Source organism: Theobroma cacao, chromosome 4 (assembly GCF_053813885.1).
Source record: "Theobroma cacao isolate CCN51 chromosome 4, ASM5381388v1, whole genome shotgun sequence".
In the NCBI taxonomy this organism is placed as follows: domain Eukaryota; kingdom Viridiplantae; phylum Streptophyta; class Magnoliopsida; order Malvales; family Malvaceae; genus Theobroma; species Theobroma cacao.
In genome coordinates, this window is record NC_142642.1 from 30,050,316 (window position 1) to 30,077,412 (window position 27,097).

A 27,097-nucleotide genomic window follows, 5' to 3' on the forward strand; every position below is an offset into this window, starting at 1 on the left:
CTTAATTAGAAATGAGTAGTGCTAAAATAGACCACAAATTCAATTTAAGCACAAAAGGTGTTTTTTAATAGAAAAAGACAAATGAAAGTGATAAATGCATGGATACATAGCCTGCAAAATGCAACAACAGGAAAAAGAAAAACCATTACTTAAGCTCCTATGTCATCAAATCAATAAGAGATAAAAATGCATCTTGAACTTATAAGTACAAAAATTTTCTCTTTTAATAAATATGTCTTTTGAACTAAAATATTAGTTTATGACAATTGATATCAAAGTATATCCAACTTTTCATTAATATGAGAATCTCTACTAGAGATATTAGGATCAAAGCAAGTTTGTATCAAAGTAGGTCCCTCTCCTCTATAAATACAAGAATTGGTGTAAAGAAGCATTACACAATTAAGTGGAGTAAAATATGATAGAATGTTACAAATCTTTTATTAACAAGAAATGTGATGAGTCTTGGACCTTCCCTCCCCTAATAAGTATGTTGTTTGGATTGAAAATATGAATCCATAATATATACATATATCGTTATACGCATATACTTATTTATATATATATATATATATTTATTCATAATTTTCCTATAAAATAAGAGAGAAAGAGCATATACTTAAAAAATTATATACTATACTAAAGTGATAGTGACTTGTTTGTAACAAATAAAAAATTTTCATGTATCACTAATCAAAATTACAAAAAAACAATTTCTCTTACTCATTTTAAAAAATGTTGGATTTGAAAAGTGTAACCCAACCTTAGAAGAACAATTGGTCCAGTTTGAGCCCAATGCTTGAACATTGCCCAGCCCAAAGCAGTCAATTTCAATTGAGAGGAGAAATGTTTCTATTCCTTTCCTTGTCTCTTTGGTTTTGCTTCCTAAACACTGATTTTCAGTAATTAATCTCTGTTTAAACTTCGTCCAATCCGGATTACAGTTCTCCCATAATAAGCTATAAATATGCTCGTTTACACAAACTAAATTCGTTTCCCCCCCCCCCCCCCCCCCCCAAAAAAAAATGATGTCTCCAAAGCCAATCTCAGACGATCGAGGATCTCCTCATTTTAGGTACGTATTAAACAATATACATCTCTCTCTCTTTTTTAATTAAATTTGAATTGTTTTCTTTTTCTTTTGAGAACCCTAACTTTTCTGTTTGGTTTCCTAGAAAAAGATATTAAGTAGTGGAGAATTGAGAACTTTGAATCTTATGTTTGTTTTATTGAGTTTGGGTCAACGTATGTCTTGCCTCAAAATGATGTGTTATGAAGTTCCTAAATTTTTCTTTTTTTTTATTTCCATTTTCCTGCATTTTCTCAGTAACCAAACAGTGCCTTATTTTGTTCTGATACATTAGCAATTTGTGTTATTAGCATTCCCAAATTGAAAATTGAACTTATCAATTTGGTTAATTAAAGAAGAAAGAAACATAAAACTTGTGACTTGTTGGTTTTCAGTTGTCTGGATTGGCTTAATGCTGGTAAGAGCTTTACATTTTACATGTTTGCTTTCATTGCTAGTATTCCTTTTTTTAATTGCCTATAGTATTCTTTCTGTTTTGAGTTGATGAAGGTATTGATATGGCCTAGGCTCATAGGATATTTTCCTTGAAAAGTAATGTGTTGCAAACTTGAGCAAGTAATTGTCTCTACCAGTGTTAATTACTAATGTGATAGTTATGAAAGAATTGATCTTAGTTTAGCTAAATTAATGTTTTAAAAGGCGAAAGCATAAGATTAGGCATAAGCTGCTAAGAGTTAACTTATAAACCTTTCAATATACTATGATATGAGTTAATAATAATATTAGGTTTTCCCTATTAACATTCTCAATGCTGGATAAGAAATTATATAGGTAAATTTATATAAGACCTGAGGTAAGAAAAAACAAACCTAGTTGCCAGTTCATTGCACTGTTATTCTACTTTTGCTGATGGTTAATTGGAAAATTTACGCAAAACAATCATTAAAAATGCCAAAGCTGATAAACTAGAAAATGTAGTAAAGCAAGTGACGCTTGACTCCTGGATGAGAAGTCAAAACAAACAATGATACAAAAATAACTACAACACCTTAAATTTAGAGCCTTGACAAGATTTAAGGCCAGCTTGCAAGGATTGTTCCTCATTGATACCCTTTAGAATGCTGACCAAAAGACAAGATTCATTATGAGAAAATGCTAAGAGTGACATTAGATTCATTCACCTATAATTTATGGTTATCTAGGTATTTATCGATTTGTTATTGTTAGACATAGCGGTTCAAGATTGCAACATTGTAAAAATACATCTATGCCTCTTTCTGGTGTCTTGACTTTTCAAGTTGATGCATCAAGCATAGCATTAATAATATGGCACCTCATTGTTGTTCAGTGTCCTCAGTAAAGCTGATAGCAACAGTATCAAAAGTTTTAGCTTGTGTTACATTTTACTTTGCTTGTCCTGAGATGATTTTACCTGTAATTGCTTTGACTTGTAGGCACACTCCTCTGCAGATAATCCACGTTGTTGGAAACTTCTTGAGAATATGGTCAGTTTACTCCATGTATCGTTACTTGACCCAGACAGGAGCTTCAGTGGTGCTTTTTATCTTCGGCTGTCTAGTTCCCTCATCTATCTTATTTTTACTCTTGCAAAAGCCTTGGAAGGGAAGACCGCTCTCAAATGCACAGGTTAAGTAGAATTGCTTCCTTTTATCAGGAAATAATAGCAATTGGAAGAAAGAGTGCATAACTTGTATGCTTTGCCTTCATCTGTTTCTTTTTTGAAGTCTTTGTTAATTTTCAGGTTGTTCCATCTCTTATAAACGGTGCAATAACAGCTGTATACTTCATCTTGTGGGGAAAGGGCCTTAAATCATGTGGGCCACTTAGGTAGGTTTCTGGTGCTTTAAGAAATTCTTTCTTATATCTGATCATTTTTACATGTCTCAAACATACATAATTTAGTTTCATTGGGCAGAGAAGAGAGTATAATTATCTTTGAAACTTTCAACACTCCATATGATGTATACACGCAATTTAATTTGCTAAAGAATAAGTGCCATCATATTTTCCTTTTCTATTTTCTTCTATGTCACTAGTGTTCAGTTTTGTTCATACATACATACATAAATATTTATTTATTAATGGTATGAGAAACCCCCTCTGGTTACGGCCTCCTAGCTTTTAGGAACCAGGAAAGTTTTACCGTTTCCATTGCAGTTATTTATATTTAAGAATATAAGTATCTTATTGTAGTGCCAAAACTGAAGATGGACATGGATTTAAAATTTTAATTAAAAAAAAAAGGACTTCTTGTTTTTGGACAGTTCTAGTAATGAACTCTATTTGATTTTTGTTGTTATGAGAGCACAACTTTGACAAATTCCAAACTCCAGGAATGGGCAAACATGCACATGATAAGTTAAGCGGGTTGTCTCATTTGCATGGTTTCCTTTATAGGCCCATCCCTCTTTTAATTGTTCTATTGGACTTACACCTGAGAGACCTTTAAGTGGTGTTGTATTCCATGTTTGATTGGTTTGGCATTTGTTTATATTTAGGTTGGGACTTATGAGTCTCCACCTATAGGCTAAAGGTTTTAGGCAGGATGGTTTGACATAATATAATATTTTCATGTTTTAATTTGAACTATGGATAACTTATTTTTTATCGTGGTTCTTGCAATTTCTAAGATTTCTTTGAATTATGAGGAAAAATTCTTTAAGTTCATTAATTTATAACATCTTAGGCTCTATTTTGCAACTCTCTCTCTCTCTCTCTATATATATATATATATATATATATATATATATATATATATATATATCTATTTTGTAACTCTCTCTCTCTGTCTCTCTCTCTCTCTCTCACACACACATTTTTGGAAGGTCTGTTGCATATTTGCCGTGTTCTTGAGTTGGAGCCTCTTTATGCATTCTCTTATACTAATATTAACCCCACACCTTCCCTGCCCCAAAAGAAATAAGAATTGGATGGTGTTAACAGCCCAATAATGTTTGATTGTTGTTGCATTTGCTTGTCTATACTCTAAACAGTCAAGGGCATCATAGCCTGAACTTAAGATTCATGAGCCTAATGATCTTGTCTCCTTTTCTAGTGTGTTGTGGATGGTACCTGTGTGATCTTTGACCTGCTTTTGTCAGCAAATCATGAAAAACATGGATGTGGATTCTTTTCTTCTTCTTTCAATTAGGAACAATTGAGTGGTCTATCTTGTCTATGATCGTTAACTTCTTTTTTTAAATAAGGAACAATTGTGTGTTCTATCTTGTCTATGGTCACTAATCCATATGAAGTTTTAAATGGTTTCCATGTCTTATTAATTTCTTTTTTTTTTTTTTTCTCTAGAGCTATAATGGCGGAGTATTCTGGTGCTGTTCTTGGAGTATTATCTGCAGTATTGTATGGTAGAAGAGGGCATGTCTGGAAAAAGGTAACACATTAAACTATAGTCTATATCTATTCATTTTGTGGATTCATGTAGAGGAGAAGTTGTTTTACCTTAGCATATCCTGGACTATGAAGCTTATACTATGCGTCTTCAGAAGTAGTCGGTTATTTTCTTTCAGCATGTTGCTTTTATTGCTATATAAGTTGTTGGTTTAGAATTGAAATTAGTGGTGCTATTAGGATCAAATTTATATGTGCTCAACTTCATGAATTAATTGACTAAATATCTGATAATTGATGTCTTTTCTGCACTAATCATATTGCTCTTTTCTTATATTTTACCAGGTTGGTGGGCTTATTGCGATGTTGGCATCTTTTTATTTTTTATCCCAAGGCTGGGCCTTGGCAACATTTTCTCCATTCTATATCCTCTTGTACATAAGCTTTCCTCAAATCTAGGATATTTCAATCCAATAGGCTAGCTGTTTAGTATTATCTCATTTGTTTTTTCTCCTTAATCTTGTAGCAGTTATTTTCTTTTTTTGGTTCTGAACATTTGCCCATTGAAGTTTGATGAGATAAACTTAACTAATAAATACCATTCAGAGACAGCCTTGATTCTGATGTTCAGGCTGAACAAGTATTGGGTATGAGCCAAATGATGATTCCCATCTTGGCTGGGATCTTATCAGCTTTGAGAAGGGTGATTGCAAGGCGTGTTTCACTCAAGGTAGTGATATTAATGTTTCTCTAGTTATCTTGTGGGCTCTTTTTCAGCTGAAAATCTTCAGCTACAACTAGCACCCACCCCCCTCATTATTGCAAACTAATGAATAAAAACTGTAATCTGTAATTGTTGTCATTCTCTGCCTTTAGAATCAACTTAAAAGGCGGCTTCATGCAATAACCATTGCTTCTGCAACGTGTTTTCTATTCCCTGTGGCCATGTGGGACTTGATCATAGTAAGGGTTCTATGTTCCAAAATCGTTGTTATAATTTCATTGAATGTACATGTTTAATTTCATCTCTGTGGATCGTTGCTTGTTTGACAAATTTTTGTTATTTCCTCTGCTTAAATTGAGCACTTCAGGGATCTTCTGGTAGCAGTGTGGAACTGCCATTTTCTGCCTGGGCTTTTCTAAGCACTATTCTCTTTGGAATAATCTTGATATTCTACGTTGACAGCATCGCAGAGGAGAAGTATGACAGTAACTAAAGCATTGCTCTGGCTTTTGTGATTTTTCTAGTTCTGAAGAACCCATAGCATGATGTCGTCCTATTTTCTGTCAAAATTTGTCTCTGTATAATGTGCTAGAACCCTCGTGCTACATTCCTTTTGCATCTTTTTTTTTTTTTCATTCTTGTATGTTCCACATATTCTAATTCAAGTAATCCTTTTCTTTTTTCTTTTTTTTCCTTTTATTTTTGGAGAGGAAAAGATGGGAGGGAGTGTCATGTGCTGATGCTTATTTTGCATTAATAATTTCCAATTCAGTTTTAAGCATTTTGATTTGGTACTATATTCACATGTATAACAACTTTATCTGTTCATAGGTTGCACATGGTTTTCTCTTCTCCAAGACATTTAATGGCAGCTGGAGGATGCATAATTGTCATGGAGATGGTGTACAAAATGGACTTTTCCCTGGCAGGCTTCGTAATTTGCTCCTCAATATTGGGCTTTGGTATGTATAACTTTCTCTTTATTTTTTCTTAAAGTGAATTAACTGTGGATAAAGATGGGTGCATCTCCTTGAGATAACTTTTTTCCCCTTTTGATCAAAATGGTGATGCATTCAAATCTAAACACATAGGAAGGAATTTTACTTAGAGAAGGTTCTTTTTATTAATCACATGGGATATACCATACTTTTTGTTAATGTTACATCATAGACCTCATCTTTTGTTGCTGAAAAGTTTTCCAAGAAGCTGGATGTATAAAACTTTCCACGCAGAAGCAGCACCTTTTCATCGTTATCATATCTTGTAAAGTAAATATATCAACGCAAGGAATATAGCCTCTTATATCTGTTTTTAGACAAGGATGAAATCTTATCTTGCCTCCCTTCCCTCTTTTTACTTTTCAATATTTTCCATGAACAAACTCTTTATCTTCCCTTTTAAGTATGTTTTTGCAGCAAAGTTTTATTTTCTTATGAGTAAAGGAAAGGGAAAAAAAAATGTAATGAAACAACTCATTATTGTTTAAGCACACAACTGAAAACTCAGAAAAATACTGCAAAAAACTTCAATGCAAAGTAATAAGAACTAACTTGTATTGATGTTGGCCCTCGAACATGTTCAGGTTTACCATAAGCATTTTTTTTGTTCCTAAATTTCAAGAGATCTTATGTATGATTCTCCATAAATTTTGTAGGGATATATGAGGCAACTGCCTTGGAACGTGGTAGGAAAAATTCTTTTCAAAAGCCAGATGTATCAAATGGGATGTTAGACGATGAACTTGAGATGTCTTCTCTTCCAACTTAATGTATGCAATTCTGATGTGAAGAATTTTGCTTATTTACATGTCAAATTCCTTGGTCCTTTTTTCCCTGTGTTTACAAGAGCTTAATACTGCATGGTTGGGAGATAGGGGAGGAAGTCCTTAATATCAACTATTGTTGGTTCATTGTGATACGTGAAACTGTTGGATGATGATGTGAGGAGGCAGGTAGACTTCAGCAAAATATTTTCTATTTGCCAAAAAATAATAAATATCAATTAAGGGTCTAATAGCAGGGATCTAGACCCTAGAGGTTAGCTGACCAGTCAAAGCTACCTTTGGGACTTGTTTTAATCAGTCAAAAGCTTTTGGACAGTGGGGAATCAAACCCAGCTCCTTGTGCTGGGGGAGACATATACCAACCTATTGGCCACACACCCTGGTATTAGGCGTTTGAACAGGATTCCTCCTCTCTTTTGTGGTGGTGAATTATTTTCTGTGCTGACTGTTCTACTTTTTTCATGCAGTGACAACCTAGGGTTTATACATGAACAAGCAATTTTCTTGCAGCATTGGGTGTGAAGATGTTGATTTTGTTACCCTTAGTTATGGGGCATGGATAACACATCTCATTGCTTCAATTGCTTGCCAGATAGCTCTTGGCCAAATTCTTTATTGTCAAAATGGTGTAACATCTGAGCCAACATTTGACATGCTAAAGCAAATTTTGAGTTTGGACCCCAAGTGTGGCATTTAACAAGATCCATGACGTTGTAAAATTGTTTCAAATTTTTACCTACTGTTTATAGTTTACAACTACTCACTGGAAACATTATGCTTGTACTGCCCAATGAAGGGTTTTGCTGATTGCCTCTGTAGCTAACATTTGTTTTTTATCAAAGAAAACTTTGTATTGTAAAAGATTGGTCTGTACCTTTGATCCCAAACAGCTTTTGCTAATAGATGAAAGTTTGTTCTATTGTTCTAATCCGTTTGTCATCTGATAGAAAAGATATTACTTTTAATTTTGAACTTCGATGCATCTGTACTTGGTTTCTGAATGTTTTCAACTGTTAGCTTAGTGAACGCCTGCCTGTGAAGAACGGAGTATGCCGGACTGGTGTGAATCTGTTTTATGATCCTTATGTGATTGTATACTTGCAGTGATAAATATTATAGGGGCCAAATTGTTGAAAGATCAGAGATTGGTAAATGCTGGTGATTTGTTTACCTGTCATTGCTGTTTGAGATATCTGTTTGGCTGTTAAGAGATTCCTGTCTGGAAACAGACCTCTGTCGGGAAGAAAGGCATCTGTTTTTCTTTCTGGTCACATTTTTTGTGCCTTTGTCATTGGGGAATATTTACCAAGGGTTCTCTTTTAAGTCATAATCGTGAGCTTAAATAATATGAAAAAATCAGCGTTTAGAAGTCATAAGATATAAATGATGAAGGCTTTGGTGTCATTATAGTATAATAATTTACCAGTAATAATCCAAGTAGGCTTGAAGAATTGAAAAATGAAATGTGAATTGAATTTGAGATGATGGACATAGATAGGGGGTGATGTCACACTATTTGGCTCCTTGGGTGAAACAAATGGATGAATATGATGATGGTATGTTAATCTCACAAGAAGGCTATGCCAAGGAAGTGTTGAACAAGTTCAAGATGCTTCATTGCAACCCATGGAATGTGGAGTTAAAACTGTTCACTGTTGTTAGTATTGAAGTTAAGGAGAGAGTCTTAGACTCCAAAAGCTAAATGGCCCCAAATCCATCTTCTAATCAGAAGCTCATAAATTGATATTGAGTTTTTTGATAAATTTATGTATCTATTGAACAAAATAAATTATAATATTGAATGTTTTTTATTTATTCAACAGGCATGATTAAATCAAAAAATAAAAATAAGAGAAGGGATTTTCCTTTTTTTTTTTAGGTAAAGAAAGAAAAGGACTTAGCATTTCCGAACTCATACATGGAAAGGGAGTTTAGTTTAAAATTTACCAGAGACAAGTACATGACACAATCTAATGTTGTGTCTTTTAAGTTTGAACTCCACAACTGATGTTCAAAACCCAACAAGAAGGAAACAGAGTCAGCAAAAAAGGCAAATTTCCATCCCAACAGAGCCTCTCTCTCTCTCTCATGCCCCTAACTTCACCAAAATGGCTTCAATGTCCTTCCCTCTCTTTCACAATCCCCACATCCTTGTTCCAGCATCCAAGAAACTCAAGCACCTTTCTATGCAACTACTGTTTCAAAAACAAAGAGCAAACCCAGAGCTGGAATGGCTTGAAGGTCATTAGAGGGAAGAAACTTTTGAAGGATCTTACCACTTGGGGCATTGGTGGCGTTTGCAACTACTTTGTTGAAGTTTTTGACCAAACCCAGCTTCTTTCTGCCATCAGGTTTCTTTGTTTCTTTTCCTTTCTTTCACTTTTACTCTGCATTGTATTTATGTAATGTAATTAAACAATTAGCTTAGCATGATGTTGACACTCAAGAGGCATAGAGTGTGTTGGCATTGTTCCCAAGGAAGTATTTCGACAATGAACACTTGAGACCTTTAATTTGAAAGATTTATATTCGAACCTTAAGAGGGAGTTTGAGCTAATGAAAGGAGAGAGAGAGTAACTTTCTGTCATATAAACCCAATCTCAACGGGCTTTCACATGGAAAAGAAAAAGTGTGATGATACTTTTACATTTTTGCTAGTCCTTCAAAAGGATTACATTGATACTCTTATGTTGTTTATTAAGGTTGTCTGGCTTTACTTTGCTCTTTTTTGTCTTTCGACAAGAAGCATTTAACTGAAAACTGTTTGATTTCAGAAAAGCTAACCATTTATGTCGATCCTAACAACATGAGATAGAACTTAACAATGCTCTTTCAACTGATACGCATTGCAGATATTGTCATGTGAATTCCATTCCATACATTATCATTGGCAAAGGCTCAAATTGCCTCTTCGATGATCTGGGTTTTGATGGTTGTCTTATTCTAAATCGGATCGAGTTCTTAGAGAGGATTGACCCTGGAGTTTATAGGGTTGGAAGTGGTTTTCGTTTTAATCAGTTGGGAGTGCTGAGTTGCAATGAAGGATTTACAGGTCTTGAGTTTTCAGGAGGCGTTCCTGGGACTGTAGGAGGTGCCACTTACATGAATGCTGGAGCAAATGGTCAGGTAAGTCTGGTCCTAATAGTGAAGTTATGGATTTTTGTTACCTTTCATGGATGAAGAAGATAAAAAGGATCATAATTTTTGAAGGAGACTGCCAGTACCATTGAAAGCATTGATATTGTTACGACTGAGGGAGCTTTTCAGACTCTTCACAGAGTTGATCTCAGTTTTGGCTACCGATCATCACCATTTCAAGACATGAAAGACTTGGCAGCAATCACTGCAGTCACATTTCGGCTGCAGGGCTCAGGATCAGCTCGGAAAAGGCAACAAGAACTTCTGAAGAGGTTGTCTTTGTCATTTAAAAGCCATGTATAAGACTTGGTTTAAAAGGATTGCTTACTGATAATATTTTTACTTGCAGGCGAAGAATAACTCAACCCCTGGGGGAACGCAGTGCTGGCTCAGTATTTCGAAATCCATCCAGTTTGGGTGTTTCAGCAGCTGAGTTAATTGATAAAACTGGGTTGAAAGGCTTTAGCATAGGAGGAGCAATGGTTTCCCATATCCATGCCAATTTCTTTGTCAATATTGGTGGTTCAACTTCACAAGACATGCTCAATCTCATTGCTTTCGTCAAGGACAAGGTTGACAAGAAGTTTGGAATAGAACTTGAGGAAGAAGTATTGTATTTTCATCCCTACTGTAATTTAATGAACAAGGAAAGGCAATTGTAAAGAAATTGATGTTTTCAATAATATTCCAATCAAATTAGGAATAATACAATTCGTTCAAACAAACAGATTCATTTTGGAATGTTACTGCATCAGGGAACCTCAATGCATTCTATGTGTGTTATTTCCAGCACTTCTTGTAAGTGCTTTGGTAACAACATGAGTAACAATCCCAATGGGGCAAAAGAGCAGGCAAAGAGAAACTGAATGCCTAGTCTCAACTTGGTTTTGCAGTCCGTCATGAAAAACCTGCCTGGATCGAGCAAGGAAATCAAAATGGTCAGAAATAAGAACTGTTTATACATGTGTGCATGCTTAAAAATTGAGGGAGAAAGAGAAAGAGAGACCTTGCGGCAAAGAGATCTACAGCTAATAAATGAATCCAGGCAGAAGCTAACGTCATCTCGCTAGAGAACATTTTGGCCATACCAGATAGCTAAAACTCAGGGTGGGAAAAAAACCAAAGTTAAAAATGAGCACCTTATTTGCAGTTGTCATTTGACAACCATGTATTCCTAAAACACTAGAGAGATATCACAATCAAATCAATCTAGGTGCTGATAAACATGTACCTCTGGCAGCCAGTATTTACTAGCAAACATCAGCCTTAATGTATCAGGTGTCCAGGAGAGATACAGCAGATATGCATACATAAGTCCGAGCACAACATACGGGATGCTACTTTCCATAGACTTTTTAGTCTGCATTAGGAGATATGCAAGCCAGATACATGAATCACTCAAGAAATATTGCAGGGCTCAAAATATTTACATGAATCGTAAAAGAATGATTGCAAGGTTCAAATGTTTCCAAGACTAAGGCACCATAAGCAAAAGCCCAATCACAGGTGCGGTATATAGTCTAGACATTGTAGGAGCTTACATGATATTACAAAAGTTCTAACAAATTATAAAGACAAACCAAGAACTTGATGATCTATATACTAAAAAATTCTTTAAATGCTAAAAAAGAAAAAAAAAACAATTACAAACCACCAAATCTCAGAGAGAGAGTACAAATTTACAACCAGTTCACCAAAACTTTTTGCTTGATAAAGGTTTAGGACTACCCTGGAAATATATTGAAACAGTGTGTCCAAGAAAGCACAGGTAATCCATGTCCCCACAAGGAAAGACTGAATTATAAACTTTTGTTCCAGTAGTATTCTCCCTGAATAATTATTTCCAGATTCACGAGTTTTATAAAGAAAGTTCAGATTCCTAAGCTATACATGGCTAACAGAAACTCAGAAATCAATAGAAGAGAATAATGACAAATTAGATATCCCTAGTAATGATAAGAAACTTACCAATTCAGCTTTAGGAGCAAAAACCATGAGCGTATAGAACGGAAGAACTGCTGCTGTTCCCAAGGTAAATACGCTGCTAGCAATTTGAGAAGTTGTCAACCCTATAAAAGTGATAGCATATGCGGGTTAGGAAAAATGAAAGAAAATGCTTGGCAATGTTGACTTCATTGACTTCTTTCAATATTCAGCCAATACTCAGAATTATCATTTCCATTATCATTGACCATCATGAGAAACACTACCAAAATTAGATGGCATTTAAGAGGATATATTGTGTACATGCTACAAATTAAGGACCTTTAAAGAGCACTTCAGCATAAGCACACATAGTGTAAACCAATGATGCTAGTACCAGATTGCTATGAGTAGGACATCAATAAGTACCCAGGCAGCAGCAAAAGGAAAGTGGTCCCACAGCCAAGCGTAAAATGGCACAGGCAGAACCAAGAAAGCAGTACCAGTGGAAATTTCCAACTTAGACCTTTTCAACCTCTCAGCAGCAATAATTTATACAGGAAAGAAAAACATGTGGATCTCCCTCCAGCAGATGCCAGATTCTTCACTTGGCAAAAACAGATCAATTTCTTTTCTTCCCTCTTTTCCATACATGTCCACTAATATTCAGTATATTGTCTAGCAAAATACTGGTTTCTGCTACAAGGTGAGGTGCCCAAAAATAAGAGCAGGAAAGGGCCTAATGCCGATGAACTTTGCTGACAGATGGATGCTAAAAATATCAAAAGTTTAACTAGGTACAAAGAGAGGAACGACATAAAAACAGCCAAAAGAATAAATTCATAGCAATCCTTGAGGTGACATGGCAGAAGACTACCCAAACTTTGGCAGACAAGACATAATACGATTATTTGTTATTTATTTCTGCTAACATTAGAGATAAAGGAGGTTCAGAAGGACCATGATGAGGCAGCAAAAAAAAAAGTAAGATACTCTCTTAAAAGGTGCAACTCCTCTTTCAACATAGGGCATGATTCACACAATTCTGGCCATGTGACAAGCATGAAGCTTGAATTATTAAAGCAAATAAAAAGCAGTACGTAAACTTCCGAAAAATAAGCACTTAAATAGTTAAAAAGAATTACATGAAGCTTGTACTTCAAAGCTTTTTCTACAATGAACAAATGTTGAAACTTTTTGCCTAATAACAAGTCTTGTTCCTCTAGCAAAACTCCATTCACCAAGTACGCCAGATCCAATTCCTGCTCGCTGACCAAAGTGTTCAGTAGTCCTGCTTTTGAGAGCAGAAGTGAATCTTTGGTCCGCTTTCACATTATGACGAAGATTACTAGGCTGCTCAAAGTGGCTAATCTATAAACCGCATAATTAGACAAATTCACTAAGTCAATTAGATGGCTCATCAAAATTCAAGTTCATTAACATATAAAAATAAAATAACATCTGAGATGAGGGATAAAAGATAATACACCACAGTTATAAGTTTAAACTGATAATATTCCCTCATTATGGGCAAATATATATCTTGTGATAAAATTCATTAGGGGATAATCCTGCACCCCCAATAATTCAAATTGATGGATGTATTATTTGCTTAAGTTGAAAATATGATAAACCAAGGCCCGGACACACAGAAAACGGAAAACTTCAAGAAAGAAACATAAGTAACAATGAACAATTTACACTTTAAATTTGAGAAATGAGAATTTTATATGACCAAACAATCATTTGACTGCAGTTTTCAGTGTGCTTGGATTTAATCAAAGTTCTGATATATCAACTGAGCATACAAAAACATAGTCAAAATTATGTCCACCTTGCAGATTACCAAAAATCACTTAATCTTCATTTCTAATAATGACAAAGCTATAGTCTTTTTTAACAAATGTTTACTCCAAAACTAAGCCATAAACCACATCTCAGGTATAGGAGAAATTAGACTTAAACATGCCAATTATATGACCAAATTGATTGTTCCAAAATACAAAACAAACCCAATTCCAGTCATTTAAAGCTCTTTTTCCATCACCATTACAAATTAAACAACAAAAAGCAGAAACTTTCCAATAACACCCACATTAAGAGACCAACCAAAAACCTCGAAATGTATACAAAAAAGTAAAACAAAAAAAAAAGTAAGCTAAAGAGCATAAAAAAGCAAACCTTTAGTGAGACTAGAGGATGGGAGATGCAAGAAGAAAAGACCATGATTGCTGAAAAACTGAAATACCCTTCAACAAAAGCAACAAAAATGGCTTCTTCATGAGCTTTTATTAAGTACCTATTGCCTAGCAGGTAGTTGTCAAACTAGCAGTAGTCGGTGACCACCCAAACAAAAAATTAAAAATGGTGACTTGGTGAGGTGAGGAATTTCCACTAAGAGGGAAAGACCGGGAGACACGCAGGCAAAAGAGGAAACAAGGGGAAAATTGCAAAGGCCACTTTCGGAGAAGAGCTTTTAAAAATGGAAAACCTGTTCACATAAGCCAAGACAGCGAGTAGCGTCCACTAGCAAACTTTTGTCGCATAACAGTGTACTACAGTCACGTTGCTTGTTGGGAATGGATAATTGGTGCACTTGTGTTTTTGCCGTCCCATCTGGATTTTGACACGTGGATTTTGTTGATTGGATACATAGATTCCACTTGCCTAGACTAACTGGGTTGGGTTTGGCAGATTTGGGTAATGGCACATTATGAATTAATGATGCTTTTGTAGGCAAGGCAATGAGTATAGACTTTGCACGCCTTTATCTTCAGTTTAAGGAGTTCGATTTCAACTCTACCTCTTTTAAATAAAAAAATAAAAAAAAAAGAATTGATATGTGACATTTCAAGTGATATTATGGGTAAATTTTTTATTAAATTTGCTAATAGTACGATTAATTTATCTAATGACAATTTTATCTGACCTAATACGAATAAAAGTTATTAAGTAATTTTTTTATATTGTATTTAACTGAGCCAAATATGAAATTTAAACTGTCTTAATTCACAATAAACTAAGCAATTCAAAAAACTATAAGTACAAGATAGATTATTATAAAAAATGATTTGAACTTAAACTCAATTTGAGTTAACTGTAAAGAAAAATACTTGAATTTAAGTAAGTTAAAACTCAAAACAATTATAAATCAAAAGCTATAAATCCAAATCAGTCATTTTAAAACAATTCAAAACATACAATGCCGCCATCATGTTAGAAGATTAGTAATATACTTCACCAATTTGGTTAATAGTCAAACATGCAATTGTTTTAAAGTCTTTTACGCACACGTGGTGAATGAATGTATATATAATTATTTAATTTTTTTTTAATAAAAAAAATTAATGAGAAAATTATTGAGACCAGAATCAAATGTCACGAGTTCACGTTTTCAACATAAACAACATACTTAATAAGTAGAGAAAAACCATAATTATATATCCAAAATTTATTTTATCTCATGACATACGATCGGTTTCAAAGTGAATATTAACTTTTAGTCATGGGAATTTAAGGAGAAAAATATTCCATTCAACAAAAAGAAACTATTCAGGAGCCATCATTGTCAGTAAGACAAGCACAACCATGAAGCGTGCACGTTAAGAAAATTTTAGAATAAATTTCTTAAACTAAGACTTTTATTTTGTTCTCTTTCATATGAATTTTTTGTTTATTCATTACATGCACCAAAAAGGGGAAAACAAGAGTACCCCTAATAATGTAAACCAGGCTTATAAAACAAGAAAATATCTCTTTAGTTAATTTAATTTCCTGAATTTACAACACATGTAACCAATCTAGAGATCTACAGCAGTGGATCCTTATTCTCTGATCTTTATTCCCTTTGTTGAATTGTTTTGTATAAGACAATGTAGGAAACCAAATATAGATATGAGGTTAGCATGCAGTATTACTGCTATGTTCATCAAGCCAAGAAATTATATCACTAAAAACTCTAAGAATCATATCATCTGGTTCACCTTCAAGAAGAGAATGGCCTGCATCCTTATAAATAATAATCCTCTTGTCCGAGCTTCTTGCTTTCTCATACAAGGCTCTGCTAACAGATGGGTCAGTTACAGCATCATTCTCTCCATGCAAGATTAAGATTGGAAGCGAAACCTGAAATCATCACAGTTATAGTTATCAATCATAAGTTTTAAACTTAAAATCAAAATGGTTGTTGAAAACATATTCCAAATCAATGACAACATTGTTTAAAGCCCAATAATGTCTTAGACTTTTAGTTGAACTGGAGGTGTCTCTGGGGCTCCCTTATTAGAGATATCCAAGAGCTAAGATCTAAAAGAAATTGCTATCTTGGCATCATTTGTCAATAAAATTTGCCCAGCATAGGATCCAATAACACTGAGGAAAGAACTCAAGCATATTATATGTGGGCACTCCTGGACTGCTAGTGGTAAGGTAATGGTGTGGTAATTGAGACCTTGCCCCTATCGTTGCCTAAGCAACATACATATCTCGTCTTCCTAGGTAGAGATGCAACACTTCAATCATTTAAATCCACAACTTAAGCTAAAAGATTCTTGCAACAGTCTATAGAGCACTTGTTTAGGATTTAACAACATTTAGCTTATTTGACTTTTAAGGAAAACAAGTTGGGGATTCTCGAAGACACGATGGCAAAGCATGGGTTGATTGCTATCAAACATTACACTACAGAACTCTCTGGAGAAATATACACAAGCACACTGCCAAACAAACACAGATATACATATTTCTCTGAGTACAAAGTAAAAGAGTAACAGGCCAAATAAAGCAACAGAGAAGAAGTTGATTCAAATTTCGTTTTACAAAAATAAATAAGAATAGTTATTAGAGAGACAGGGAGAAGGAAAATGGACCTTTTCCAAATTTTTTTCTATCTCATTAGTGGTTCTCAGCATCTCTACAGCAGTCCACAAGCGTGGCTTGTCCTTGTAAGCAATAACATTATAGGGTGTCTGCATTGACAGAAAACTAAAAAGTAAATTTCTATAACAGAAGTTTTGGTTATTCATTCGAAAAATTATTATGAATGCAGAGAAGATGAATGATTAAATCAGAGAGATAACAAAGTGCATAGAAATGCCACAGTTACACACTTAAACATTCTACAGGATATCCATAACATTTACCAAAACATCAACTACACTACAAATCATTCTAATGAACCATAGAAACAAACCAGTTCTCTCTTCTTAATGTCTCTAAATGCTGCCTCTGCCAAATCCTTTTGTGGGACTAACTTCTGCTTCGGGAGAACATTAGCCACACCAATCAGAATTTGCTGTACTATCCAGGGTGGAACCATGTCAGCAGCAATCTACACAAAGTATTCCAATTATTAGGATTTAAAAAAGATGCATGCAAAGTCCATAAATGTTTCAGCTCAGAAATATACTTTGCACATAGGAGCAACAAGACAGGCACCAGTCCAGGCATTAGGTTGTTTTAGATGCACCTTCAGAGCTACAGCACCACCCATGGACTGCCCAAATAGGAAGCTTGGAAGGGTCCGAAATTCAGGATTCTCTGTTATTGAATCCAACAAAAGTAAACATCAAGAGCAATCCAGTAATCAAGGCGATTGGCAATTTTTAAATTAATTGAACATAACAAAGACCTGAAGGGAAAAAGTCTTCCTTCAAATAAAAATATAACAAGACTAAAGTACATTAAGTAAACGAAACATCGTTATTCACTATTAAGGAAAAATAAGTGACTTAACAGAGAGAATAGAAAAATTGAAGCTTCTTCTCAGAGAGGTACATCTATATGAGTCACAACAACAGAACTCAAACAAAATGCATCATTCCAATTCACCTTTTAGTGAAGTGATGACAATAATGATAAAAACGACAATTTTTACATAGATAAAATAACAATATTCCAATTCAAAAATAACTTCATTCAATTCTTTCTTTCCCTTGACCACTGTTTTAGTTGTAGCTGATACATTTTGAGAAGAAACAATTAAAAAATATAACTTCTACATCTCACTTGGAAAGAGGACAGATAATGCTTTGAATCAATTAAGAGAAAAGATTGATGTGATTTCTTGTGTGCACAATTAGAGAGAAGTAAGAAGAATGATGAAGGAAGGTGAAAGTATAATTTTTTTCTACTTGATACAGTAGAAAGGAGGACAGAAACTGCATCACATCAATCTCTCGAGCAGCTTAGTCAAAAGCACCCTGACTATTCTTTTTCAGAAAAGATTCAAGTGGCTTCTTGTGTGCACAAATGAAGAGAAGTGACAGGATGGAAAGGAAAAGATTCAAAAAGGAAGGTGAAAGTGCAATTTCTTCTACTTGATATGATCAGAGTAGAAAAGTGAGAAAATGAAAATGTGAGTGTGCAACTTTCGCCTGAATATAAAAATTTTGATTACACAAATTATATAAACTACAAAGAGGAAAATGTGAGAGAAAATGAAGATTCTAAAATTTTATGAATTAATTCACTTCCAAATCCATCTAACAAAGCACATGAGTGGAAAATCAGATATTTTATCGTTCTTTTCAATTTTTTATTATTTTTTCTTCCCATTGAGAAATTTTTCTATTTTCTTTATTTAGCAAAGCATTAAGGTGTGCCTTGATACATCCCTCCGTTGGATATTGAAACCGCGATAAGTGCCTTTCTCCCTGCAGCTTCGGTTTATATCAAACTATTCCAGCTGGATCACCAAAACCAGGAGTTTCAACAAAAACATTTGTGATGGTTTTTCCTATAAAAGTCCAGGTCATCTTATCATCAGAGGGTGCTTTAAGAAATTAATTGGATGTAACTTTCAACCAGCTCCAGTCAATTATATGCAACTGAAGAGGCTAGAAAAGCAAAATTTGTCATCTTCAGAAGGGCAGTGCAAATCTTTTGCACTCAATTTAGAATTGAGAAACCATGTGCAAAGCAAGTCATAAATTTCCTAGGGCTAGGAGCATAGGAGTATCATTTATCATTAGATGAATTGTGACATTCAAATATTAATTCAACATACAACAAAAATCATAGAGGATGATGAATTGCCAAGCACTTATACCCAAAAAAGTTCCACAATGTACTAAACTAAAACCCTATACCAAGTTACTTTACCTCCTTCATTGCACAAGGGCATCGATGAATTTTTCTATCTAGGAAATCTAAGCCTATCTAAGATAAAATTTTGACACAACCTGAGAAGTTCTCCAAAAAGATTCAATATCATTAGGGCTTAGAGAGAAAAAACTCCAAACCTTTGACTTTGGAGTATTGCTCAATCACATAATCAACAAGCCTGTCAAAGCTGGGAATATAGCAATGAAGACCTTCTGACAGACCAAATCCTGGGTAATCCATTGCAAAAACTCCATACCCACACAATGCCAATTTCCTAGCAATACCTGCTAACAGTGGCAAAAATAATTAGGTCCTGCAACAACATACCCAAAACTACAAAATGGTCTGTACCACTACTTGTTATGAACTACATGCCTTCAACAAAAAATGTGCAAGTGTCTCCATAACCATGACAAAAGAACACCATTGCCTTGGGGCAGGAGGTCTTTGGAAGCCAACTTTTTGAGAAAATTTCCAATCCCCTAGAATTCACTTGATATGACTGTACAACAAAATTTTAAAATATCAAGTGATTATAAAGTATACTATAGCCACTGCAAAGAATCCAACATGGGGCAATTAAACATTTTGCTGGCACAGTAGACAACAACTTAGGCATGAACCCCATCAATTGCATACAAGGGGAAAAAAAGTAACTGAATAATTAACATCAATGACATAATTACAGTGGGGAAATTTTCTTTTAAAATACAAGGAAAAAGCTTTCCAGTTGCTGAAGGTTATTCTTTTTAATGGCTAGTATGGTGACCTTTTCTTTGGCATAAACATAATAAAGAAAAATATGATTTTTTCAAAGAATAACTTTTTCATTTGAATTGGGAATCATCTTATACATATAATATGAAACTTGCTTGCTGAGGCAAAGATAGAGGAGCTGTCTTTTCTCTCCCCCTGCATCAAATTTCAGCACTGAATGCCTGTATATGAAACTTTAAAGATTCCGAGAAAAGAATGCATAAGCAAAAGAATAAAGCTGCTATGGTAAATTCAAGGTGTACAATAGCCTACCAAGACAAACAGAAAAAGAAAAGAGAGAAAGACAAGAAGAACAAGTCTAGAGCTTTTACCTCATTCATCTTCAGTCCATCTATAGGTGTCTGCAACACATGCAAAAACAATAGACCAATCAATATTCACCCAACAACCACTCAAAATTTTAAAATTATCTAATTGACATATCATACTAAAAAAGAAAGGGATGATGAACTGAATTCTTGCAGTGACACTTTGTCACTCATTCAGATAATTACCAATTTTCGTTTTAATCAAATTTATTGTGCCCCTTAATGAATCAACTCAACCGCATCCTGCTAATTATAAATTACAAGCATCCAGATAATGAAATGAACTAAAGTCAACAAACACAAAAAACTTATGACTTATCCATTTGAAATACTATCAAACAAAAAGAAAGGCACATTCTCTAATGAATTTTGACATTGAGATGTTGTCTACTCATTCTAATTATAACTCAATTTTCATTTCAATCCAGCCATTCCTTATCTAAACAATATCAACTAAATCAAATCCTCCAAAAAGGAGCCACTGAAAAAAATAAGAACCAATTATTCAACTCCATACATAATATTATCCAAAACACAAAAGACATAAATTTGAAGTATGAAGTTGGAAAGCAATGACCTTGAACAAAATATGATCAATTCCAAGCTGAAACTTCTTAAAGGCTTCTCTAGCTCTCCTTCTAGCTGGTGCTTCATCCATATTAGCATCCAAAATCTTCTGCAACTCATCATCCACCCCTTTGAGCCTCACCGGTTTAGCCATTACTTTCCTTTTCTCTCTTCTACCCCTGGACAAAAACCCTGCCACCCAGAAAAAATCCTATATCTTTTTAAATACCCAATTGTTTACTTTAGCAGAAAAAGAGCAAACAAAGGAAAATTCTTTTTGTAGTTGTCCTTGGTTTCTAGAGTTACCGTCAAAAAGATGGCTCCTCAACAAGTTTGAAGATTTCAAAGCCATGTGGATTTATTTCTGGAAAAGTAAAGAAGAATGGCTGACAAAAACAAATAAAACAAATAAATTATATTATGTTCCTTAAGTCCCGGAAGAATGGGTAGAAAAATGAGTGCAAGGCAATCTGAGTGGCAGTGGAAGAGAGATATTTGTACTACTAGTTTGTTTGTATTTTGATTATGTTTTATTTTTTTGTAAAGAGGAAGAGAAATGCAAAGGGAATTTGAGATTCGACTTTATATATAGAGCTAAGCTGTCACTACTTTTCACTGTTGGAGAGGTTCGAAGATACCCAAACACAAGGAGGCCAAGGGTTTGGTGAAGATGATGTAGCGTTCACGATCACAAAAGGAAGGTGCCGATGCTCACTACAATCTCCCCACTCCTCACTTACACGTGTTAAGATTCTTTTCGCAATGCGGGCACTACCGAAATGACAAGATGCCCTTTGAATTTGTGCTATTCGAGCCAGTGGAACGAATAAATTTAATTCTTTTTAATAAAAAATCAATATTAAATAATAAATTTATATTTATGCACTGATATAGTATCAGCTCATCAAATGTTATCACGTCACTAATAAAGTAAAATTAAAAGTATTTAAGATTTAAACTTAAATACTTAAAATTTTTTAATAATTTAGATATGGTAAAAATTTTTCATATTTATCAAGAACGGAATATGGCAACGGATAGTATGACCAACGTAAGTTTTAATTTAAATAAAAACTTTTGTTTTTATGATGTACCACTTTCAAAAATCAGCTCTATATTATTCAATGACTTATTAAGAGTGTGTTTTTCAAGAATGATTAGAAATTAAATAAAATTTTGGTTTATAAACAAAATTAATAATTAAATAAATAAATAACAAAAAAAAAATTGTTCTTAACTCCGTCATAATGTTCATTGATAGTTCTCCGCTTTTATGTACCTCTCTCACTTCATTATTTTCTTCTCCCTTCTTTTTTCGTTAAAATTGGGTTTGGCAAATTGTTCAACCAAAAGAGATTTCAAAATTTTTTTTACTTGTTAACTTTAGTGATGTATTTTTTAAGTGATTTTTACATTTGATTTAGGATTATAATGTGATAACTAATTATTTTTTTTCAAATAAATAAATTAAGGTTTTACTATTAAGTTTGATTTGAGGTTATAATATAGTTAAATAATAAAAATGGTAAAAGTAATTAATTAACATCAAATTAAAATTCTAGTAGAAATTGTGACAAAATATTTCCAACACTGATACTAGCCCTAAAGATAATACTATCACAATTTAATGAAGGATTCTTCTATCATAATTAGTAGTTAGATCGGCCAACTGCCCACCCCATCTGAGTTTCAATACAAATCGACGAAGGAATTACTTCTTTGTTAAGCTACAAGGCGTTTTGGTTCAACAACACTTTTTCTTTCTCTTTCTCTCAATAAAAAGAAAACCTATATACTAAATTCTCCACTCTTTCTCTCTTACATCGTGCTTGGTTGGGGAATGTAATAGCCATTTTCCATATTCCTAAACTCTCTCTAAAAACTTGTTTGCTTTATTGGAATTGTCATTCCTAAAGAAACTTGAATAATCATTAGTAAAGGAACCTTAGTAATAGCTATTCTAAAGATGGGGAATAGGTCAAAAATTTTGTTAGAAAAAAATTATCCTTAAATAAATTTAAAAATTATCATCATTGTCACGACCCGGAACCTCCCTCAGGCCCATGACAATCGCCGTGACGTCCCGATTGACACTCATTATCCGGAATGCCAACTGGAACCCCGCAAGGCTTACATATCAGTCTCTTTCCTTTCTTGTGAGCAATCATTGTTAGATATCGAGTCTTTAGAGAATATATACTATTTTAGATCAAAAACAATCAAAATAAAATTTTCGCCACATAGGGGTATTTTGGTCATTTTTTTCTCAAAAATTTCAAAACTGGCTAAAACGTAATATACAAGTACAAAATACATAATTCATATTCAAAATGAGTTTAAAAGTCTAAAATCTTCATTTAAAACGAAATTACGATTATTTGAATAAAATAAGAAAATAAAAGAAATATTAAGGGAAATATTCTATTTTCTTATAAAACAATATTTATAAAGTTATACGTGAATAATTTTTATAGCGTAAAAGCTAAATAAATTTATACATACTGAAATACAGTAAGTCAAAATATTTAATTTAATTTACAATAACCAGAGGGCCCCCGAATAAACAAAAGCAAAGAGGACTGTGAACTTACGGTTTGGAAAATGCAGATCCAATAGTAGTCCTCGATGAGATCAGCTATCTACAGTCTATACTGAACCTGAAATGGGTGGAAAGGAGTTGGGTGAGATTTTGCAATCCCAATGAGTAAACAGACATTATCATAAATATCTAAAGGCGAGTAAAATGGAGGCAAGTTTAAACAACAAATTTCAACTCATTTCATAATGTTTTCAATTTATTTCTTAAACCACAAAGTATTTGTAATTTACCAAAACAATTGTTAAGGCTTATGGCTTTTATTAAAACAAGGCTCAAGCCAAAACTAATCCTCGGGGATACCTTGGCCGAGGTATCTAACCGAGTCCGCCAAGGGTGTTAAAATATTCACACGTGAAACACATTTTTATTTTTAAAAACAAGCCGTCCCTTGGCGTTGGCCGAGTTACACATTCACGTGGGGGTTCGACGTGAAGTGAGCTCTAATACTACCCCAGGAGTTACCCTCCTCGCCTCTACAACCGGAGTAACTATATAACTGGGTTTACCGTGCCCCTCTAATAGGCAGTCCACGGAAACCCGTCACTGCAGTGACTAACCCACCAATTTTAATAAAATTTCGACAGTATAACGTGGCTTTTATTTATTTATCCAGCCTGCATAGTAAAATCAACTTACATAAATTTCCCAAATGCACTCACAAAATATAGCCACATATACTCATTTCTCATAAGCCATTCCTAGTAAAATATATTTTTCAAGTCAGTTTGCAGCCTCCAATTACTCAATTTCATAATCAATACAATATATTTTTATTTATCACATTTATTCCTAAAACATCAAAAATCCCGTTTTCATTTCATAAAATACATAAAGGGCATTTAAAAATAAACTCTAGATAATTTTCAATAATAATAAGTTTACTCACCGTTTGTACAAAATAAAAGCTTTCTAAGCGCCCCGATCACTACTCGTCGGGTACGACTTCTTTGCCTTTTCCGGAAGGCTCTCCTCCTAGACACATTACAAAAATTTACACAATTCATCACATTGATACTAAATCACTATATAATTAACTTAAATCCTATACTAATGCATGGTATGAAATGCAATAGCCTAAAACGGCTTAAATGCGGTATTAACCTATTTTTGGCACTTTGCCCGATAAATTGCTAACGCGCTCCATTTTAGCTCTAAATCATCCCATTCTCTCTCCAACATTTCTAACCATCAAATATCAGCCAATAACCTTCTAAAAACAACAAAAATCAGCTCACTCCCTTCCTTGGAAAATTCGGCCAAAAATGAGACATTAACTCGGTAAATTTTCTACTTTGTTTTTCTATCACGTTTAATCGTTTTTCATCATTTTCTCTTCATTTCCCTTAGAATAAAATCAATTCATCATCATTGTACAGCATTGAGCATCCAGCCAAGAGTGGGTATTGTGAAAATTTACTGATTTCTTGCCCAATTTAATTTCTAAACACATTTAACTAACTAAAACTATCAATTTAACTAAAAATCAAAACCTAAAAATTTCAATTTCTCTCTCCTAGAATTTCGTCCAGCCCTTGATATCACTTTTTGATCTCTCTCCTCAAGCATGCTAAATGGAAATAAAGGCATAAGAAAGGTAGGAATCAAGCTAAAATCGAAAAATCTTACCGTTAGACGCGTAAACGGTCGAAAAACGCGAATTTCTCTTTGAATTTTCTTGTTTCTCTTTGGTTTTTCTTTTCTTCTTCCTTTCCTCTCTATTTCCTCTGTTTTTCTTCCTTATGGCCGGCCAGCACTCAAAATTTGGGTTTAAATGGCTGACTTTTCATTAAAATAATATTATTTCATTAAAAAAATGCCATGTGTCACTTTCCCATTGGCCCATTTTTAAAATTTCATCCATTTGTTTCCAAATTTTCACCATACACTTGTCTCATATATTCATAGCTTAGATAAAATTCTCAGACTCATCCAAAGTCTCGGTGGAGTAATTTTTACAATTTACACTTTTGCCCCCGTAAAAGTCAAAAATTACATTTTTGCCCCAAAAATTGAAAAATTGCCCATAGACATATTTTTCATCCCTTATACTCATACCATTCTCCAATTTGTCAAATTTGATCAAAATTCTCTCAAAATCTCAAATTTTGTCCATGGGTGGCAAAATTACGATTTTGCCCCTACACTCCAAAAATCACCAGAATTAAACTTTTTCACTTCCTATCATTAAATTATACTCCAAATAGTTAATCTTGGTCAAAAATTTCACTCCATGATCAAATTATTATCTTAGGTGGCAAAATGACGATTTTGCCCTTGAATATCAAAATTTCTAATTTTACCCCAAATGAACCCTCGAACTTCGAACAATCATTTTTAGTCATTCCTGAACTATAAAATATTAAATTTCATCCTACAATTCCTATTTGAACTAGTTCGAGGTTAAATCAACTCAAGTGTACCGTTAGGTACGATATCGGGTTTCGTCTTTTCTTATGTGCTTTCCTAGCATAATAACATGCTACTCAGTGCATGTATGTCATGACATGTATTTATAGGGTTGGGTTTTACAATCATAATATAGAGTTTCTTCAATTTTCACATTTTCTTTCTCTCTCTACCCATCTTCTATCTATTTCTTTCTCTAAAGTCTTTCAACGAATGGCGATGGTGGCACCATGTCGATTGCGAAAAATGCTAATTAGCATTCCCTCGCCATATCCATCTACAGGAAGTGTTGATCTAGCACTCCCCAGAGTGCCAAATCGACACTTCATTACGTCAACTAGATTTTTGTTGACTGGCTGGTGAAAAGAAAGAAAACAAATTAGTACGTAAAAACAACATAGATCTTAGGTTTATAAGTCAACTAATAAACATGTCTTCTGAATTATAACCCTTTTAATTTTTTTTGACATAATGCTCAAATAAACTCTCAAATTATTCAAGAAAATTTAAATAAGTTTTTATTCTTCTATTGTGTTCCATTAAGCCCTTATATTTTTATTTTTGGTCAAATAAGTCCTTATGACAAATGATTGATTATTTATATTAGTCAAAATGTCACTTGTCATTTTATATACACATGACAGTGACATGACGTTAATATTAGGAGTGAAAAATGCCACATAGTCATATTATCATGTCAAATTAACATGTCGTGTTATTATCAATTGTGAAATATCAATATATCACATCATCATCAATTAGGATATGTTAGCATGTTATATCAACTTCAAGCATAATAGAATAACAAATGGTATTTTGACTAAGTTAATCATTAGTTATAAGAACTTATTTAACTCAAAATAAAAATACAATGATTTATTTGGAGTAAAATAAAAATATAAAAATTTATTTGAAGGTAATAAAAGTATAAGAGTTTATTTAAATTTTTTTAAATAGTTTAAAGGTCTTTTTGGATATCATGCATATCCATAAGTTAATCCATATCATTGCAAGTGTCAATTGTATTTAAATAGGTTTTATCTCATTTTATTGTAACAAATTTTTGATGCGATATATTTAATTAAATAAATTAGTGTGTCACGACCCGGAACTCCCCATCGAGCCCGTGACAACCGTCGCGAAGCCTCAACAAACATTCTTCACCCCGAATGTCGATCGAAACCTCGCAAGGCTCTCGTATCAGCTTTCGCACTTCCCCGGTGAGCAATAGTTATCAAATAATCAAAATACGAAGAATTACAAATCATTTCCAAATCATAACATAACATTTTTTTTTGCTCATAGGGGCATTTTTGTCATTTTTGTCGAAAACCTCGAAACTTGCTAAAAATGTAGTAGGTAAGCCGAA

At 33.8% G+C, this 27,097-nt stretch overlaps 4 protein-coding genes across 8 annotated transcripts; 2 read left to right on the forward strand and 2 right to left on the reverse strand.

Annotated features, from left to right (window-relative positions):
* The first annotated feature begins 973 nt into the window (after window positions 1-973).
* On the forward strand, window positions 974-7,834 carry LOC18602049 (zinc transporter). 2 transcript variants are annotated; one of them, XM_007033195.3, is made up of 11 exons: window positions 974-1,075; window positions 2,485-2,677; window positions 2,793-2,878; window positions 4,358-4,442; window positions 4,745-4,823; window positions 4,999-5,129; window positions 5,276-5,362; window positions 5,491-5,600; window positions 5,955-6,085; window positions 6,778-6,891; window positions 7,374-7,834. In XM_007033195.3, exons 1-10 carry the CDS (start codon window positions 1,026-1,028, stop codon window positions 6,888-6,890), a joined length of 1,065 nt encoding a protein of 354 aa, XP_007033257.3. In that variant the 5' UTR covers window positions 974-1,025; the 3' UTR covers window position 6,891; window positions 7,374-7,834. The 2 variants fall into 2 exon arrangements, with proteins under 2 accessions (XP_007033257.3, XP_088661289.1); XM_088805163.1 differs by lacking the exon at window positions 974-1,075 and adding an exon at window positions 1,469-1,487.
* A 964-nt stretch (window positions 7,835-8,798) lies between these two features.
* LOC18602050 (uncharacterized) lies at window positions 8,799-10,706 on the forward strand. Its single transcript, XM_007033200.3, has 4 exons — window positions 8,799-9,257; window positions 9,759-10,032; window positions 10,117-10,316; window positions 10,394-10,706. The coding sequence occupies exons 1-4, from the start codon at window positions 8,914-8,916 to the stop codon at window positions 10,704-10,706; spliced, it is 1,131 nt and encodes a 376-aa protein (XP_007033262.3). The 5' UTR covers window positions 8,799-8,913.
* Window positions 10,701-14,510, reverse strand: ABA4 (abscisic acid (aba)-deficient 4). Its single transcript, XM_007033201.3, has 6 exons — window positions 14,149-14,510; window positions 13,113-13,338; window positions 12,013-12,113; window positions 11,276-11,404; window positions 11,051-11,139; window positions 10,701-10,956 (listed from the first exon to the last, which is right to left on the reverse strand). The coding sequence occupies exons 1-6, from the start codon at window positions 14,191-14,193 to the stop codon at window positions 10,806-10,808; spliced, it is 741 nt and encodes a 246-aa protein (XP_007033263.3). The 5' UTR covers window positions 14,194-14,510; the 3' UTR covers window positions 10,701-10,805.
* Window positions 14,511-15,590: 1,080 nt separating this feature from the next.
* LOC18602052 (alpha/beta-Hydrolases superfamily protein) lies at window positions 15,591-23,332 on the reverse strand. Of its 4 annotated transcripts, none has more exons than XM_088805330.1 (9): window positions 23,315-23,332; window positions 20,734-20,915; window positions 20,160-20,189; window positions 19,447-19,573; window positions 19,209-19,355; window positions 17,375-17,505; window positions 17,159-17,296; window positions 16,836-16,934; window positions 15,591-16,092 (listed from the first exon to the last, which is right to left on the reverse strand). In XM_088805330.1, exons 2-9 carry the CDS (start codon window positions 20,875-20,877, stop codon window positions 15,868-15,870), a joined length of 1,041 nt encoding a protein of 346 aa, XP_088661456.1. In that variant the 5' UTR covers window positions 20,878-20,915; window positions 23,315-23,332; the 3' UTR covers window positions 15,591-15,867. The 4 variants fall into 4 exon arrangements, with proteins under 4 accessions (XP_088661456.1, XP_088661457.1, XP_007033264.3 ...); XM_088805331.1 differs by lacking the exon at window positions 23,315-23,332 and adding an exon at window positions 21,362-21,491; XM_007033202.3 differs by lacking the exon at window positions 23,315-23,332 and adding an exon at window positions 21,030-21,355.
* Between the last annotated feature and the right edge of the window lie 3,765 nt (window positions 23,333-27,097).